The sequence below is a fragment of the Melanostigma gelatinosum genome (genome assembly GCF_949748355.1).
Source record: "Melanostigma gelatinosum genome assembly, chromosome: 7".
NCBI lineage: Eukaryota > Metazoa > Chordata > Actinopteri > Perciformes > Zoarcidae > Melanostigma > Melanostigma gelatinosum.
This window is the reverse complement of record NC_136640.1, coordinates 11,740,568-11,760,739: the sequence shown is the minus strand read 5'-3', so window position 1 is coordinate 11,760,739 and position 20,172 is coordinate 11,740,568. Positions and strand designations below refer to the sequence as shown.

Below are 20,172 nucleotides of genomic sequence, written 5' to 3'. Positions count from 1 at the left end.
GCATTTCTCCACCTTTGATCGGCCCTGTTGGATACCAGGGTTTGACATTTTAGCTCACTGCTTCGTTCCACTGCAGCTACAGCAGAAAACACTTTCCTTACTTGTTGTATCAGGTTTTTAGTACAATCTGTTTGTTTTCATTGTACTTGTACAGCGTGCCTTATGCTAATTGCTCTCTTTTTTCTGGTGTCCATGTCATCTTATAAATTACAACTCTCCATTACTCACTATTTCTAGGGTTGACCTGTTGCCTAATCCTTATTTCTATGTGGTATTGACATTTCTAACCAATAATCAGTGTTAGTCAGGCGGAAGAAAAAAGGCATCTTAATAACTTGTGGCCAGGGTTGTATATCGAGGTGTAAGAATGACAGAAACGTAGTAATTACAGGGGATGGTGGTAATACTACATAATTACTTTGATAATTGTAATTGCGCTGTGGCTACAAATGATCCTGATGTGGAAGGCATTGATGGCAGTAATCAAAGTGATGGTGGGGGTTCTAGGAGAAGCCGCACTTTGTAGTTTTCAAAGCTTTTCACTAAAAAGATGAAAGACAGTTGGCTCTCCTGCTGCTCTTTTTTTTAATAAGTTGACATGGTAAAATTGACAGTTTGGATTCGTGGACAGTGGGTGGATTTGTTTTGCATAGAGGTGCATAAGTGTGCAGTATGTTTCTTTAGAGTAAAATGCAAAGCCTATCCCTATTCTGACAAAAGGGATTCAGGCTGATTTCTCACCTGCGTCAATGAAATGTTTTTTTTTAAATCAAAAATCAAAAAACCGCATCAAGAGACGTCTCCTGATAATCATGAGCAGTAGTCTAGAGGAGGGTCTCACGTGACAATGACCACTGACAGTCGTGATGTCAGTAACCCAGCTTGAAACACGGACCCAGTCTCGTTTACCATGCTTTGTTTGTTGTTTTTGCCAAGTCGTCGCCATTTTAATCTATTCAACCAATGTGTTTATGATTAAATTGTTTACGAGAACACAAAATTGTTGACAAGAGCACAAGGTTCTTCATAGGTATAGTCTCTCCAAGTGCCATGATTGATGCATTTAACTTTAAAATGTACAACATTTTATTCTGGGGGTGCATGCCTCCGGACACCCTTAGAGGGTCGAGGTCCACCCACCACAGTCCTGTGGGAAACACGTGTGCAGCCTTGTCTTTTGTTGCGGAGGACTTTCGTTAATAATCAGAGCAATAAAAGGAATTTGGTGATTATCATCACCTAAACATCAATCTGTGCCTATGCACCACCGCGTGACAGGGGGATTACAGTCCGAATTAATGGTTGAAGTGTTATGGTTACCGGTATTTGGGTTTATGAGAAGGGGAATATGCTCAGACACACTTTGAATGCTTTTTACACATGATCTTGTCCACAACATTTAAAGTTATTCCCCCAACGGTGACAAAGTCATAAAAGTATCTTTTGCTCTCGGCTCAAGGCTAAATGTCGAGTCATAATAATGTACAGCTGCCATCCGGGCTTTTGGATCTGTATTAAAATGTGTCTGTGAACGAAGGTTTCATTGTACATAATTCCCCTACTGTACACCTGTCAAGTATCATATTCCACTGCCGTATTTTCACAGGTTAATGCTTTTAAACTGCTCGTGTCTCTGTGTTGTGGCAGTATTTGATTTGGGGTACTTTGTCTGCAAAACAACTGCGCGTGTGTTTTTTGTGTGTGTGTGTGTGTGTGTGTGTGTGTGTGTGTGTGTGTGTGTGTGTGTGTGTGTGTGTGTGTGTGTGTGTGTGTGTGTGTGTGTGTGTGAGATCTTGCAGGTACCCTGTGGTAACATAATGTGAAAGGTGTATGAGTGGTTACCTGACTTGATTACTTATTTGTGTGCCTGAAAGAGAGTCAGATCTATGATTCATCCATGCCATTGAGGTAGCGTGGTAGCTAACACACTAAGTATAATACTTGGGAGGATCCTCTTTGATATAAGGCATTCCCTAGATTCAAACCTTAACTTTCACTATTTAACACCTGGCCTGGTCCATCTCCAACAGTAAGTGTGATGAGGTTGCGACGACGCTGTTGGTCAGGACAGCTTTATCCGCTGTATAAGAGCAGTGCAGAGTGGCGGCTGTGAGCTAACCAGTCGTAGAATAAAATATCCACATTTTTCAAAATGTGTCCAAATTCTCAAGGTTTTAAACTTCATAGAGATGGAGGTACTGTACAAGCGCATACGCACACATACAGCCTCAAATTCTGTGGAAAAGAAGAGACTTTACAGCACAACATGCACACAGTCCCACAGAGCTTGTTTTTTCTCTGCACAGGGACATATAATGTACATATACTAAGGAAGAGATGCTTTTCATTCAGCTGCCTGTTCATTTGATTGAAACTGGTTTCAACAGAACAAACAGTGCAGGAGCAACATGGCTGCTGTAAAGTACCCTGGTGAAAAAAAGATTCTGACTCCCCTTTGAATGTTGTGCAGCCAGAACTCAAAAGAGAATACAAGCTTTTCTTCTATGTGTCACTCTATTTGCATGGAAATGTGTGTGTGTGTGTGTGTGTGTGTGTGTGTGTGTGCTGTTAAGCCAGCTGCATCTTGTGCAGAGTCTAATGCTGTGAACAAGAAGCAGCAAAAAGCTATAGAGTGGATGCAGGCTGAGCTAATGTAAGTCCTTCCCGGCAAAGTCAATGACTTTACTTCCCAATATCAAGTAATGTTATACGAGTGTGATGAGATCAGCCAAATTGCCACGGTGAGGCCAATGTAACAATCACACCAACACGACGTGGTTTACTACTCTCAGAGTCTCATTCAGGTTGTAGTTTTCTCACTGTGACACACCTCACAAATTAGTTTAATAACTCCTATGTGGAAAATTAGTCCCGTAACCTCTCAGGGCCTTTTAAAAGATGGATGCCGAGTGGTAAAATGCAGCTGGGAGCCTTTTGATGAAGTCAGCCATGCTTTAATTAGGGCAAATCCCACTTACCTCACTAGAGTCAAATGGTCTATTACCATGGGATAGAGTGCAAGAGAAGTTGCTGAAATGTCCCTTTGTGTTTGATGGCTTTACAGTAATTGTAATTAAAGGTCGTAAGTCCACATGTTCTGCGAGGAAACATTCTTATGGATTCATTGTTGATACTTCTGGCACAAGTTTGTACTCGAGGACAGTGTATACTGTATATTGTTCATATTGCATAAACAATATAAACCACCATTTTCTGAATGCTCTTGACTTTCCTTAACTTTTCGCTTTTATCAATAAAAAAAATAAAAAAAGACCATTTGGGAGAATCTTCCTTTCATTACAAGTAATGTGTCTCATATGTGTTGTTGCTTTTTCTTTTACCGGCAGGCTTACTGAACCTGGAGCAGCTCCTTAGGCAGTTCCTCATCTCCAAGGAGACTTTGTCGGTGCGCATGCTTGACGACAGCAACGACCCGACCCCGCTCCTGAAAGAGATACGAGATGACAAGACTGCCACTATCATAGTCGATGCCAACGCCACCATGTCACATATCATTTTGGAACGGGTTAGTATGACTCACATTATCGCTGTTTTACTTTCGCACGGATAAGTTGTCTTTATTTCATGTGCTGCTTGGCTTTGCGTACCGACAGAGAATTCCCAAGCTCCACTTTTATTTCACTCTCATACATCTCCAATCGCTGAAGTAGCTGAAAAATGCCGACGGCAAGAAGCTAAAAATAATTGAATATAGGGAGAATGATTTCTGTAACTGGAAGAAGAAGTTGCTTAGTTCTGAGTTTTGACCTGTAAATGTACAGGTTGTACATACGCAGAACATATAGAATGTGAAATGTCTTTTTCGTCGCCATAATCCATTTGCTGTTTTGAATCAGAAGGCAGATTACTGGAATTGATGCACTTTTGGCAGAGAGAAGAGCTTTTAAAAGACAGGGTTACAGAGTCTGAAGTCTACTGCAAAATAAAAGGCCAAGGAATTGAGGTAATCTTGTCAAACAAACCTGTTACATCAAACGATATGGATGAGAGCAATAAATCAAGTTGTATTCCAATGATTCATCTCCCATTCTGCACAGTTAGGTGGATTAGTGTGAGTAGGGACAGACTTGTAAAATGAAGGAGCCCCTTGTGTCTACTTTCTAACAGTGCATGTTGTGGATTAAAGCAAGCTGTTCGAGAAATCAGTGACGCAAATCAAGTGGACTGATTATTCCATGTCCTTATCTGTTATGAATCTTTTGATCCGTTCTCCCAAAACACCGTTTACACAGAAATATAACTGTGAATGCACAATGCAAGGCTGTAATATTCATGATGTGAAGTAAAAACTCATCGGGAACTTTAGTTAGCACTTATATCGGTAGCATGAAATATGGCCCGTATGCGTTTGCTCCGCTAATGTGCCGTATGAATAATAAGCGTCTCTAAACATTATTAAAACCTTGACTCCAACATAATGCTTCTCCTGACTGGAGACGTATGTTTGTAAAGAGCCTTGATGTGTGATCGTGGCAGCAGAGAAAGCGAGGGTGTCGGGCAGCAGCATATGGCGTCTTGGTAATTGTTACACACCTCATTATTTCGAGGAGACGACGGATGGATGGCTAGAGTGGAGGTGACAATAGCTGGAGACTGAGGGGCGTTGGGAGGTGGAGGGATGTTTCTCTTCCTTCTCCCTCATTCTCTCAGTTATAGTCTCGCTCTCTCACTCGCAGTGGTCTCAATCTCTCCCCTTCAGGCGGCCATCAGTGGTCATTCAGTCACCATGGCAATCCTGGGCCACGGAGCGGCGGGAGCCCACAGTGGGACGTCTTTCTTCCTCTGTTCCCCTTCTCCCGCCGCCTGTCTCTTCAGTCGCAATATGGAGTTGCTGTCTTTTTTTGCGCTCTCTGTTCTCTGCCCCGGAGAAGACAATTCCACTTTGTTTCCTCACACCTCCCTCCTCGCCGTGGCCTTGTGCACCCTTCCATCTCTCGCTCTTTTGTCTCCTTCATGTGTCGGTCTCTCTCTTTGTCGTGTGGAGTGTCTAGTTGCCAAGCATATCAAAGCTGTGCGCCGGCATCTATGACATTCTAAAATGATGATGAGAGCGCCCATCTTGTCTGAAGGGAGATAATTGTCTGTTGTCATGCAAGACACCCCCCATTATTTGTCTGTTTACATCTTACATCAAACCCTCGTCAGACAAAGGTCTCACTCTCTGAGGTTTTAGCATTCAGAGGGGTTTAGGTCAGCAGTGTTAGCATTCTGAATGTAATCTCATGCAGTCAGCCCTCCACTGTTGTGCACGTACAGAAGCAGAGTGGGACAGATAGTGAGCCCAGTTTATGGGGGCAGTGCAAACCGTGTGCACTCTGACCAAAGCAGCAGTAGAACAACAAGCAGATCAAAAAGTGGGAAAAAAATAAGACAAGGAAACCAAAAGTATATATTTCTTGTTTTGGTTACATTGTGTCTTCTGAATGAAATGTGGACAGGAACCAAAGGGTGTATAATGTAATATAAATAATAATATAAAGGGTTATAATGGCAGTTTCTGTTTGGTACAGTATTAAAGGTGCAGTGTGTAAAATGTAGCAACATGCTCCAAAGAATAGGGGGCAGTATTTCACCACTGGGTCCACACAATCTCAGTTTACAGTCATCCCTCAGAGGAAAACAAAGACGACTAACTAATACAGGGCAAGAAAACTGCCAAAAGTCAGAGATAACATTGCGATCTTATAATCTTCCTGTGTGGAGCCGGCCTAAAGTTGACTCCATCTGTATGTTTGTGACACTGATCCGGGGATGTATGATCCGTGTAAACTTTAGTTTGTTCATTGGATTAAATCCAAAGTGGCAAAAACTGGAAGAAAAAAAACCGCAGCAACTCTTATTCAGCCAGCACAAATCCCAATGCCGGGAGGCACAGCGGTGTAAGTGCTGGGTCTTACCTGGTCCGGCAGGGAATCAGGGCTGTCCCCCATGAACAGAGCCCCGGTGCTGGGGTTTTCCCTGGCTGAATTCAAGCTAACAGCTAACTTAAGGTCCGTCTCTCACACGTGTGGCCACACTGTAACCTTTTCACGTTCTATTGACAATGTTCGTTCATTTTTTTTTTAGGTTTTAAACAAAAATTATTTTGGCATATTACATGACGGTACTGGTAAAGACGGAAATGCTCAACCACCTTGCGCCATTAGCACACTTTTCTTGCAGTGGTGTAACCCCAAGATTACCGAATAACTTTCCTGAAGCATAATAATTACCTTTTCATTGACATCGTGCTCGTAGTTTCAGAGTAATCGCATGATTAATGAACTGAAAAGGAGAAACGTTATGAAGAAATCGTGTGAGGTCACTCAGAGTTTAATAATGAAAGATGGAGTTGGATGTTTTTGCTGTATAAGTGATGTCTTTCTACTTCCTACTGTTTAATTATGTATGCTCCTTCAGAACACTTAAGCAGAATGTTCAACTACTGAGTGACATGTACTCCGAATGGCACACAAAAACCCACACAGAGGTTACACTTTTTGCAGATATGACAGCTTAATATCTGTTATTGAACTCTTTCTGGTGCTACACAACTTTTAGAATAATATTAGTGTGAAAGCTATTTATGATGGAGATATGCAAATTTCCGTGCAGCCAGGTGTGGAAAACATACTCTCTGAGTAGCATCTTAAAAGGGACATTTGGGTTAATTCATGTTCAGGAAAAATTTCACTCCGATGCTTTTTGTAAAAACTTCTTGGTTTAATGTATAAACTACTTGACATTTATTGGTTTTAATCATAATGTGGATCGCAGCGTGATGAAACAGAAGCCTATGGCGTAGCTCGATGATTTTCTGTTTTGCTAATGACTTTAATGAAATGAAACACTGAAAAGTTCACCCTGCCCTTCACAACTGCTCCTCGCTGTGACTTTGATTTAATCAAATTGTAAGACAGTATCGAGCAGCATACTAATGCATCTCAGAAATTAATTGCTCCATTGACTGCCATCGTCAGATAAGAGTGTACCGGTATCTTATCAAGATGTGGGTTCGATCTGTCTGCTGCAGAGTGGAGCTGGAGTGACACTGAATCACTTCTCTCCCCGCCCTTTTATTCTGGATTCACTTTTGTTTTGTTTTGTTCTCCCCCCCCCCCTCCTCCGTTTCACCTTTTTTTACACCTTCTTTCTCTTCCATTTTTTATTTATCTGGTCCCTCCTGTCCCTCTTGTCTTTTGTTCTGCAGGCATCAGAGCTGGGGATGCTGTCAGTCTACTACACCTACATCTTCACCTCTCTGGTAAGGAATCGGGGAATGGTGTGGGTATTTAAAGGCAATATAGATTTCACACCTGCAAGAGCCCATCAGTAGTCCAATGCTGTGCTCCTGTAGTGTATTGAAGTAGTACACTTTAATTGGTGCTCTTCACTTGAATGAATGATTGAATGGAGTTAAGCAGATAGGAGCTATGACAGGGGAATTAAAGTACAGCTGATTTTCTCCCTCACTGCGTGTGACTGCAAATTAGACACATACCGGCCATACTCGCTACCCGTTTGCCCTTCTGGACCAAACGCGTACATAATAATTATTATTATAATCGCAGAGCACTATTGTCGTTATTGCAGTAGCTTGTTCCTCACAGTTCCCATTTAATGAGCGATGAAGCCGTCGCCCTCATTGTCAACGTTCATTTCTATCCATGAATGAGTTGAGGACGAGCTCCACACATCCTCCCTCTCCACCATTCTTCCTTTCTGCATTTTTTTTCTGTTTGAATGAACTCAACATACATTTTGTAAAATGATTTTTGCAGGTGATTTACTCACCAGTTATGGTTGCTTTGCATGTCTGCGTGCAAACGGAGCTCACACTCTACAACATGTTGCTCTTAATTGGTTCTCGTTTGCTCAGTTGATTAGCATAGTTGATTGCAACTGTTAGCCTTGAACCCTTGCAATGTGGATTAACACGGAGGCTTAGAAAAAAAGCAGTTCTATAATGCCCATGAACTGTTGGATGAAATCACATTGCATTACAGTGCACAGTAGTTTAAAGCTACTTCTTAACCGTGGTTAATTCGACTTAATGTAGCGTTGTGAGTGATACTTCATACTGCATGTTACATGTGATTTACAATGGCAATGCTTTCAAAAGAGGGGACAGAAGTTGGTTGAATAAATGCTACATTAGTAGTATATTTAGTAAATGAATAGTGATTTACATATTATTTTGTACTGTGTATGATGCAGATTGGGGACAGAACAGTTTGAAATGAGTCACTGCCACTCGAAATGTGCACATTCATGCTGGAAATGAAAGGGAATGACCCCAAATTTGAGAGTAATAGTGTTTTGTCACATAGAGACGAAGGGATTGGTTAGATCATAAAGATAGTGGCTTGGAGAAAATTTGATGCAATAGTAAACTTACCACATAGCTGCTCCCTAATGGAAATTAATGAGGTTCGAAACACTTTGCTCTAATAGCGCTGTGGAGATGATTCATATCCAGCTGATGTGTGACTCATTAAGAGTGGGCGACATTCATGTTTTCCTCCACAGCCCTTGACATAGTCGCTTCTGCTGTTGCATCTCTTTTTTCTCTTTCTTTAACCTTCTTGTCTTTGCTTTTCCTTTGCAACTAAATAAGCTCCCTCATCACTCTGCTCTGGTGTCTGCTGGAGGGCACAGCATAGGACACAGATTCACTGTAGATACTAGATGATGACCCAACCTACATCCCTCCTCCTGCTACCATCGCCACCATTTTCTTAAAATCCTACCATTGCTCAGTGACGGCACCGATAATAGCTTCAGCTAACGCCATTAAAATGGTCAGCAGTGCGCCCCCGGTAGCCTGGGACTTAATGCAGAAGCTGTGTGTGAAAAAATAGAAGCGCTGCTCTCTCCTCCGTTGTCGTAATAAGTGATTCATCCTATTTATTGTGTTTTTAAATGGCTCTGCTGCTTGTGCATTATGCCTACCACGAACACACATATGCATTGAATACACACGGACACAAAAGAGGGTCGGAGCAAGTTTCATTGTTTTATCTCATAGTTCAGTCCATTGTACGCCCATTCTCGAGACTCACTGTGATAGAACATCTCTGACAATGGCGATAATTGGATAATTGGATGCTTGGGAGACTGTCCTGTTCAGAAAAAATGACAGCATCTGCCATTTGTTCAAAGATCTTGAAATCAACTTTGAACATTCAGTGCCAAAGCACGACGTAATGTGCTGTTTCCATAGCGCCGTGAAGAGGTTCACATTCCAGTCAAAATGATTTTCCTTCAACTATGACTTTGCTCTTTCACCTTCACCAGTTGACCGATCCCTACCACACCTTAACCTTAGGTCGCCCACTTGGTTATGCCAGTCAAGCCTTGGTTACATTGTAATAAGGCGCATATGGGATTTGCTCTGACAACTTGGGTAGATTTACCAGAGAATTTACCTGATTTACATGGAAATACAGAAACAGCGAGGTACGTGTGCTGCATCTCTGAAGCATTCAAATGTGAAAGGATGCTGCAAACTCACCATCGTCACTTCAAGGTGTTTGTCATCGTCAGTGCTTTGTGTTGAAATCATAGAAATAAACAGCTTAGAATCAAAATGTGCGTTGATTTAAAAATGAACAAGGTCCGTTACTACATCATGTAACACTGTTAGGACATTGACTAAATTGAAATTTGAATCATTAAATTCTTCTTCTTTTGGATACCAAAAGTTAAAATGCAAATAATGCGCTTGGTATCTGAATCATACTGTTTTTCATCTATGATAAAATAGCCATTATTTAAAGGAAAGAAGGAAAACATCAATATGGCGGTGACCCCCAATAGTCGATGATTCGATCTAAGGAGCCGATTCGACTGCCAATCTCACAGTCAAATCATCGCAGTGGCTGAAAAAAAAGGATCATTCCATATGGAGTTGCCTAATGTCTGATTTTGCATAGATTTGCTTGGTTTCTCTAAAGAAATCCTGATACTGTGTTCAGTCTATTTTGGTAAACATATCAGCCTATTAATATTGTCAGCAACATTTTGAAAATAACTCATTTGCTTTCAACCAATGTCCTTAGTGTGTATGAATGAATCAACATGTTGACAAAGTTGCACTATCCACATTTGCCGGACCAGTGGTGCAACATTTTGGCAATAGCCTCAGCAAGGCTGATTAAAGAAATACATTTTTTAATCAGAGCATCCACATGAACACAAGCAGAGCGCGTTATGTTTTAAATGTATGAAGGATTCTCTAAAACTAGCAGAGGCAGATAGAAACAGCTGGTTGCAGCTTGTGTCTCTCTCTGTCTCTCTCTGTCTCTCTCTTGTTGACTGTCCCTAGACATCCATGTTCCTTCTTGCTTCTGTCTGTGGATTGCTACATTGGGGGGAAATTAGAATAAGGGCTGGAAAGCAAGTAAGCTAGGAAACGGTAGGAAACGGTAGGAAACGGTCGCTCTTTTTCAGTACTTTGGACAGCACCGCATCACAATACACAACACCTGAAAAAGAGAAATGGCAATGATGAAAGAGAGGACACTAATCTTTCTCTGTGTGTGTGTGTGTGTGTGTGTGTGCACTCTTAATGGGTGTTCCAATTCAGATATTTCCATTATCTCAGGGAGCAAATAACATGTCTGAAGTCCTTTTCCCCCTGAAAAATCGTTTATATGAGGCGACCTGTGACCTGATACATTTATTTCCCCTTAACGATCCTTTAAATTAACACAATTATTCAAACTATATAGAACAAATACTGTCAGGCAAAAATAATTCTGCACCACTTTAATAAGAATATTGGATTCAAATATTTCTATGATGTTCAGAAGAATGAGCAACTAACTGCACGTCTTTATCTCACTCTTACAACATGACAAGCTTATATTAAAGGAAGGCAGCAGCAATATGATGTAATTGCCTGATGCATTTCTCAGTGTGGTGTCTTTAGAAGCCAGTGCTGAATGTTTGCTGTTCGATCATTGTTGGTGCTTTGATATCAGTTGGCATTTAGATTACAGTTTAGATTTTTCAGAAATCCTTAAAAAATGTACACTCTGTTTTTTTCATGTAACCGTATGCTTCTTTGATCTTTTTAACTGTTCCGGAGGAACATAAACGGCCGCACTTTGTACAACACGTGACAATTTTTTCCTTTGTCTTAAGTATACCAAAATTGTATTTATTATTTGTTTTGCGTCATTGGCTTGGAGAGCTGGGTAAGAGGGATGATATGAAACTCATATCTTACATGAGATCAAAGACTATTTGTTCGTATTTGAGCTTTTCCAGCATGTCACTGTATTTATACCGTATATACAAAACGGAAATCCTTAATTTGTTTCAATTAGGATATAACATTATGGTATCGTGCGCATAAACGGAACATTTTGTATTATTAACATTGCAACACAAATTATTTTGATGAAATAGGACCCACTATGGAACCTTGTGGGACACCATTTTGTATGTCAAAAGATAGTTGTTTCAATCAGGATCAATTTCAACACAGTGACATAATGTGCTTTTTTCACATATTTCATTAAAGGAATACCTCATCCTCAAAATGGCCAGGTATATATCCATTACTCAACCCATGTTTCCTTGAATTCCAGAAGAAAATATTGTTATTATGGATGCCTCCACGGCAAACGAAGAATCAAATAACAGCACTGCGAATTATTCGTGTGAACACGGCATAACACCAGAACTATATCACAACATCCGTTTTGCAAAATCTCACACAACCCGAGCGATATAATCAAACTCGTATTTATTTCCAGTCATATGCTCACTACTTTCCAAACACATACATCTTTACTCGAAGCGTACTATTTAAAGCACTTTGGACTCGTCTGAACTCGAATGGACAAGTACCGCGCCTGCACAAAAGTGAGACTGAAGTGCGGTTTCAGAGAACTGGATAAATGAGACTTGGATTATACCGCACCAGTTTGTGAGAGCTTGTAGATGAATGTTTTGATGTAGCTTTTCTGTTGTTAAACGTGGTCTGCATTTACTTAAATTCAAATTTAATTTATTCTTCGTTTACCGTGCATACAGTGCATCAAACCATTTATTCAAACCAGTTATTATCAGCTCCCTCTAGGTGAATGTATACAATAACTAACCTCAGTCATTTTATTTTTCTTCAAGTAAAATATCTTACATCTTGAATCTATTTATCAGTCTCTACTTTTCCCGAAATTAACAATTTACTGCAAACCCTCTGGTTAACTTTCACTTGCTCCATCATGTAATTATAGCCACTGTCAAAGTGAAAACTCTTGACACCAATTAAGATGGATTTGATGTTTCTTTCATCAGAATGTGACAGTGAATGTTCCCACCCAAGACACGTCGTTTTTGGTGGTCAGTGACTCTAATCTGAACCTCCCACTGAAGCTTGTATTCGTTAGTTCATGAGTTTAATTATGTGTCATCAGAAGGTCAAACCTCCTGCCCTCACTGACGTAGTTAAATTAGTAAAAGTAACAGTTGTTTAACAGTTGTTTCACCTCCACGTAACATTTCACACAAATGTCTAATCGGATAAAATGGTGACGTTTTAAAATATCTTTGTGTTGGTATTAATCTATCTATATATTCCTGGTCATGAAGGACTGTGGTTGGCAAACTTCCACAAACACTAGTTTTAATCAAAAACAGCAGAATTCAGATGTATGTAAACTGACTGGAAAATATCATGAGAACTTTTAGGCACTAGCAAGAAGTTTCCAAGGACAACAGATTGAAAAGTGAAGATTTGCACCTCTGAGCTTTATTTGCTCTGCCTCATTTTCTATTTTCACAATGTCTATATACAGTTTATAGTACAAAAACGTTAAAAAAATAGGAAAGCTGCATACTGCGCTTTAGAAAAAGCATGAATATGTTCAGTAAGTGCCTTGGAGTAAACCTAGCAATTACTGTCCTGAAAAGCTGGTTCCTACCTGTAGTGCACTTTAATTCTCCACAGCAATGGGAGGCTGTCTCCATGCAGAAAGTCTGTGAAGCTGACGTAATGTGTTTTTTTTGTATTGAGCAAAATTACAATTAGTTTTGAGTTGTTTTTTTGTCCACCTGATGTCAAATTTTCACTCTACTTCTAGCTCTTTTTTTTGGTGTCGACTAGCTCCAAGGGAAGCGTCTGACTCTATGTAACATCATCATTCTGCTGATTGGTGCCGGGCAGGTTGCCTATATAGCAGAGGATTTGCTGCTGCTGGAAACAATGATGAAAGGGTTGGGACTGAACCAAACAGTAAAGTTGAACCACAGAGCCTAAATAATGAGCTTAAAGATGCTATACAGCTTTGTAGCTTTGGGGGCAACTGCAGAGTTGGGTTTGTAACTTAGAATGACCCTTTGCACATTCCACAGTATGTTGTCATCTGATCCACTGTCTGTATAAAATGTGGATTAGTGCAGCTTTAAAGAGACATATGTGGCACTTCCTTGGGTTGCTGTGCCCGCAAATGGTAAAGACATTATCTTCTGTGCCCCAGATAAAACAGAGCCATCAGTGTTGATAATCATAATTGACAATTTGAGAAGGAAAGACCAATCATCTCGACTTCTTATCTACCGTGGCAGCCCTGTGAAAGAACCGACAGACTCCGGTAGCCTCTGATTGAGTGCAATTTTTGTAAATTGCATATTGATTTTTCTAATGACATGAAGTAATTAATGACGTCCCCGCTATATACGAGGGGAAGGGTATACCAGGATAAAACCTTTAGGCCTCACTCACAGCTTCACTCTGGAATGAAATCCATTTCTAGTGGCACACCGATTATTCTCTATCTGGAATGTTCATGCAGTGTTTTTGGCCATAAGTCATTTCATGCTTGTATCATTTGCCACGTAAATTCAGGCTGAGCTCTAAAGCCTTCTGCAGCCTCTTAATTACGATGTTCTCAGTGAGTGTGGTTTGGGAGGAGAGGAGGAGGAGGAGGAGAGAGTGAGCATTACCAAATGTCATGCCTACAGAATTGTTATGAACCTGGGATGTAATAGCAAAATTGGATAAATGATTTAACACAATATTCTACTGCAGCTTGGACATGAAAACCCTATAATTACAGCTCCTCCGATAGATGTATGGATACTTCACTGTAGTGTAGATTCTTGGATTGTATCCAAGTGATCTCTCTTGCGCAGGCCACCAAACTGTCACTTACATCATTCCCAGTGGCCACCTAGTTTCCCTCATTCCAATATGACCATGACACCATATATCTTTGTCCAGCATGCTGGGATTGATACACTAGCTGAGTTTAAAAGCCTTTAATAGCTGCATACATCAAAACAATCTGGCATTTGTGAGGCAGAGACCATATGCCCAGAATAATTCTCCGGCTGGTGGAGGCCCAAAACACCATGAATATTGCATTCACGAGCATATGTTTGGAATCTGAAACAATCATTGTTTTCCAGTTAGTTATTCATTATAATCTCAGCTGAATTTAACAGAAGAACAGCTTAGAGCACAAAAGCCAAAGGGAATTTTGTAAAAAAAAAAAAAAAAGAACCCTTCAAAGTCAAGAAATGTGTTACTTATAACTTCTTTTCATTGAAAAGATTTGCAGGAAAACGGTTGCTGTACCTGTATGGCTGGCAGTGGGTGGAGTAGTGTGTGGCTGAAATACTGAGACAGAAAAAAAAATACAGAGGCAAAAGAAGGACGAGGATCGGCGGTTCGATCCCCACAGTAACTGTGCCTACGGTGTGTACATGTTAGACTTCTGATGGGCAGGTGGCACCTTGCATGGTATCCCCTGCCATCAGTTTATAAATGGGTGTGAATGGGTGAATGATGACTTGAGTGGTCGGGAAAACTAGAAAATTTCATTTTTGAGGTAGTGCGAGAGAGATGCAAAGGGAGAGCAGCTCACAGGGTTTTAAGCTCGCTGATCAAAACAAACTTGAACGATTTAATCTATGCTGACGGGCAAAGGTGATTTCATCTTGCTGGCTCAGCTCTGTATTTGATGAATTGATGGTGACAGGTGCTCACTGTGGAATTTTGTACCAGAAAGATGGAGATCGTGTTGCCATATTGGGATTGACTTTTGAATAAGCATTTTGTTTCTGTTTTCACTGCGTCATAGTTAATGGAGGATGTCTTAGTCATCCCTTGCAGCTGTTTTCTGTCCTTCGTGGCCAGCACTGTGAATGCATTAATAGGCTGTTTGAAAATGCTTTTAAATTACTTGGTTTATTGCGTCAGTGAGCCTTCCTTTTTTATCTTCTTCCCCCATTTGGTTTTGGAAGTAATGTAAGTGTTAGTGTTGTCCTGTAAATAATTTGTGCTGCCTTTAACCCAGTCAACAATTTTGCCAATTCTGCAAGCACTTTAATTGGATCAGCAGGGTGTTGTGCATTGTGATGGGAATAAAAGCTGTTGAGCATACAGTACACGCACAGGCAGAAACCGTTCAAAAACTGAAATTAAAGCCAAAACAAAATAGAAAAAATACATTTGAGTCCCAAATCATCTGCAGCACAGCACCTTCGGAAGAGCACATGGCGAGGGACGGCTGTCGCTCCGTGGGTAGAGCGGGTAGAGCAGATTGTCCATTAACCACAAGGTTGGCGGTTTGATTATCTGCTCCTACTATCCACATGTCAAAGTGTTTTTGACCAAGAAACCGATCCCCAAGTTGCTCCCCGCTTTACAGCAAGCAGCCCACTGCTTCTAAAAATGCACCATTGACATAATCCAAAGTTAATTGATGTCTTAGTGTCCAAATATTCTTAATGATCTCATTAAAGTATGACGACTTAATAACAGACCTCACCTGCTCGAAGGACAGAACCACAAAGAGAAACTGCTAATCCTGAGTGGACATGAGCTCAGCTATCAGTTTAGCTGTCAGTTCAGCTTGTTTGTGTGTTGAACTTCCTGTCTGGATTGATTTATCTGGCTAAGTGATGGGCTCAGTAACCATTGGTAACTCCTTCGGCAATAGATAGTGACTCAACAGACTTTTATTTAAATGAAAATCTTACAGATTGTCACTTTTACGGGATTTAAACTCGATCTAGACACAGATGTTCACTTCTCACGAAAATATATTTGCAGTTTTCACCTGAATGCCCTGAGAGTTTCCCCACTGGGGATTAATAAAGTGTTCTAATCTAATCTAATATCATGTGTTCACTTGTCAGCTGGAGAGGTTTCACTAAAAAAACGAAAAGTTGAGTGTTTTAACAGCAGACGGAGGAATCTGAGAATAGACCTCACATTTTGCCATGATGGGATGCTGCTGCAGCTTCAACATAGTGCAGAATCCGAACACATTCATTCACTGCAACAATGATGTAAACAGACTGGGAATAGAGCTGAAACAACAAGTGGAATCAATAACCACAGATGAAGTCCCTGCACACAAATTTCTCTTATTCGAAGATGAGAACAATATAATGTCCTGGCTTTTACACTTAACACCTGAATTAACTGAATTTAAAGCTACAGGGCAAAGACAAATCAGTTGTATTATTTTTTTCAAAAATGAAGTACTTTATTTGTAATGTTTTCACATTTTAAAATCCAGCCCTTACTGTAATTTCAATGGAAGAAGAACATTTATTGAACTTTCTTTATTTAATTTGACATTCAGTTGTTGACTACCTATGTTAATACAACTGCTGGCCACTTCAATAATCATGACACGAAATCATAGCGTAAGTTCGACATTATTTTGATGTTCCGGACCTTTGCGTGAGGAAAGGTCCGGAACACTTCCTGTACACACTATGTGGCGCTAAAGAACACGTGCAAATATACATTTGTTGCTATGTGTCAGGTGTAGACCACATCGTTTTTAAGAACAGTGTCCTAAAAACCAACAGGTTTGTCCGCTAAATATAGAGGATCAGCGGTTTGATCCCCTGCTCGTCGCATGTCGATGTGTCCATGAGCAAGACACTTAACCCCAAAATTGCTCCTGTAGCTGTGCCTACGGTGTATGAATGTGATAGAATCTGATAGGCAGGTGTCACATAGCCCCTGACATCAGTGTGTGAATGGGTGAATGATGACAAGTAGTGTGAAAGCGTGGTCGGAAAGACTAGAAAAGTCCTATACAAGCACAGTCCATTTACCATAAACAGCTCAAACACGTTTCTTGTTTGCAAAAGAAAACATATTAACAACGTATGAATATTATATTCCTGTTCTGCCAGTAGATCCCCCTCAATGTTACCTACTGTTCCTTTCATTAGAAATGAACAAACTCATTATTGTAAAGTAGCGCATCTGCACACGCTGGAGTATCTGCGTCCTTGCAAGCCACAAAGATGCTGCCATTTTAGTCGCGTAACAGTGAGAAATTCCCACTAAATAGAAGCACTCTTAACAAAGCATGCATGTAGGTTTGTAATTGATTTCACATTAAGTGGTGTAAAAAGCCAAATGATTTTTGGCTTGCGGTGGCTTTGTGTTGGCAAGGTTCCAGTTCATTATAGAGTACGTGGCAGATTCGAGATGGATTAGAAAGGTGAAAAGATGGAGAGAGAAGGAAAAAGAAATAGAAAGAGGACGGATGTGGACATAAAGTAGATAAGCAGTAAAGAGGAGGAGAAAAGAAGAAGGAGGAAATGAAAGGGAGAGCGTAAAGGGATGACAGTGGTAGCCGGGTGGACATGGGATTGTGAGATGATGTCGGGAAGAAAGTTGTAGAGTAGGAAGTATAAAACCAGCAGGCAATTTCAACTTTCCAAAGAAGACCCTACAGTGAGCTGCGACTCAAGCCCTGGGATTTGGAAGATAATAGGCTGTAATACAATTGTCAACACTGAGTCATCCAGACACGGGGCTCAGAGGCAGAGCTTGTGGTAATAGGGCTGACACAGAGAAATCAATACGCCAGAACTGCTCACACATACAAAGGCCTGAGTCTGAGAGGTGGAACACTACACACAATTGTCTACCTTCATTTACACAAACATCCAGCCGCCATCTGGCTAATCTTTCAAGATAAAAACAGACTGGGGAACTTCGAGCCTTGTAATTTTACGGTAAACAAGCCGTCTCAGAGTATGTTTTGATATCACTGGTAAGTTATGTTTGGGGTAATAAGGCAGGGAAGCTTAATTAGCTCACATATTAAACATGCCAGTTCGTTGGTCTCTCACACAGACTCCACCATCTCCACGAAGGCAGCCAAAATACTGCTCAATAATAAAATGCATTTTTCTTCTTGGTAGGCTGCCGTTTGTTTCCGTTATTGTCAGTGCTCATTTCTAGTTCTCTTTAGGAATCAATTTATAATTGTCTGAACATGGAGAGACCTCACGTCCCCACTTTAACCCTCAAAATTCGACATAAATGATTCATGAATGCCCTCCATGAACACTGAATGCCAATGCTTTTGTCATTGTTCTCTTTTTTTGTGAGAAAATGGCAAAGTCAGAGCGCGACACTTAAAAGAGACATTTACCTTTTTGGGAGGTAGGTGACCAAGGTGACCATGCGCATTTTACAACTTATTTAACATTTACATTAATGAGCTTTGAGTGGAAACATGCAGGGAACGTTTCTATTTGACATCAGACAATATGTTCAATCAGTGTAGAAAGGTGTCTGAAGCGGATGCCTGCGTGATCCCTTAACCAGCAATAATGCACCACAACTGCAAAACGTTACATCAGCTTTGTACCGTCAATCCTTGCGAGCCCCACAATTAAAGAGACGGTGATTTAATAAAGCAGATTGTCTTGAAAATAAGGCAATAAATAAATGATTAAGACATGAATGAGACTCAGGTTATTAATTGTCTGTGCAATCTGATAAGAAGCAGAGAGAACTGTTTGAAAGTGTCAATGGAGCGTCATACTCAGCCTTCATATCACAGGGAAAATATTATTTCATCAGAAAGCTCTTTACACACATGGAAACTGCAACAACACCGAGTAATCACATGAAAGAACAGATCAAATATGGAACACTTTATGAACATTGTGAACTGTAGGTTTAGAAATCCCGACTCAGGCTTGGATAGTAAGCTCCCTGAAGGATTTAATCAACGTTACTGCTGTTTTGACAAGTTGGTAGTGACTCATGACTTCAAGGAAATGGACCTTGTATATGAGCATTTCTACATTTAATTCCAGGGAAGGTTACCCTGTCCATCTTTGGTAAATGGATGAACAAACTTTCCAGGTGAAGCAGTGGGTCAGCAGCAGAGCAGTGCCCCTGGGACAAAAATGAATAAAGGATACACACCTTATCTTCTCCCTCATCGAAACCGTAGACTGGATTGGCATTAAACTCTTGTGTCAAGTATAAATCCCAATTTGAGATAATAACAGAGCCAAAGTTTCCTTCAACCTGCTGCAGCTCAACTTGGTCTTAAAAAATACTTTGAAATTACCAAATTAAATAACATGTCCTTCTACCTGGGGAATAGCTGTGTTTATAGCAACACGTATTCATACCGCTGTCTACAGCTTAAACGCAATAAATGTAATTCTTAATGATGTAAGTTGGCATGGTTGCATTACAAATGAGAACCAAGCGGACATTATTTGGCAAAAGCCACTTGTTGTGACATAATAATGACATCGTTTATATTCTGGCTGGATGCAGCTCTCTGTTGTCACCGTCCACGTAACCTATTACCTTTTCTATTAATCAGTTGATTGATTCTCAAACTCTGTGTCTAAACAGGGAAATATGAACTTTACATAAGCCGTGGAGGGGAATTAATTAAATCCCAATCATCTTCACAGTCACAGTGGCTGCCCTCTAAAGCAGTTTGACTGACAAGACTTTTATTTTTTCTTCTTTTTTTTAATAAATCTTCTGTACCATATAGTGCATGGCAAATATGAAGGGCGAGGTTGATCTGAAGTGCTATTTTATTATTTATTCATTTATTTATTTATTAATTTAAGGGGATATTGCCTCCATTCATTCAGATTCGCAGATATGGGACAAGCAACTTTACCAGAACAATAAACTTGTGAAATTGAATTCTGTATCACCTCGACACAATTGTTATCAAGACCAGACACACCCAGGGAGAAAGTTGGCAGTAAGGAAAGAGATAGCATTGAAGAAGAGGATAAATGAAAGGACAAGGGCAAACAGCAACTGCCATCTATTATTTGGCAGAACAGAGTGACAGAGGGCAAAGCAACCTCGTCACAATACATGAAAGAAGCAAACTTATTTGGAATAAG

General features: G+C 40.4%; 1 protein-coding gene across 2 annotated transcripts in view; it reads left to right on the top strand.

Moving 5' to 3' along the window:
* The window catches only part of grik4 (glutamate receptor, ionotropic, kainate 4), a gene marked incomplete at its 5' end in the record, with an annotated part of 129,517 nt that overhangs the window by 52,522 nt on the left and 56,823 nt on the right, over nt 1-20,172 (top strand). For both annotated transcript variants that reach the window (XM_079272652.1, XM_079272651.1), the window contains 2 exons: nt 3,348-3,526; nt 7,211-7,264. In XM_079272652.1, the coding sequence (XP_079128778.1) occupies nt 3,348-3,526; nt 7,211-7,264 (233 nt within the window). The remainder of the gene's footprint in view (nt 1-3,347; nt 3,527-7,210; nt 7,265-20,172) is intronic.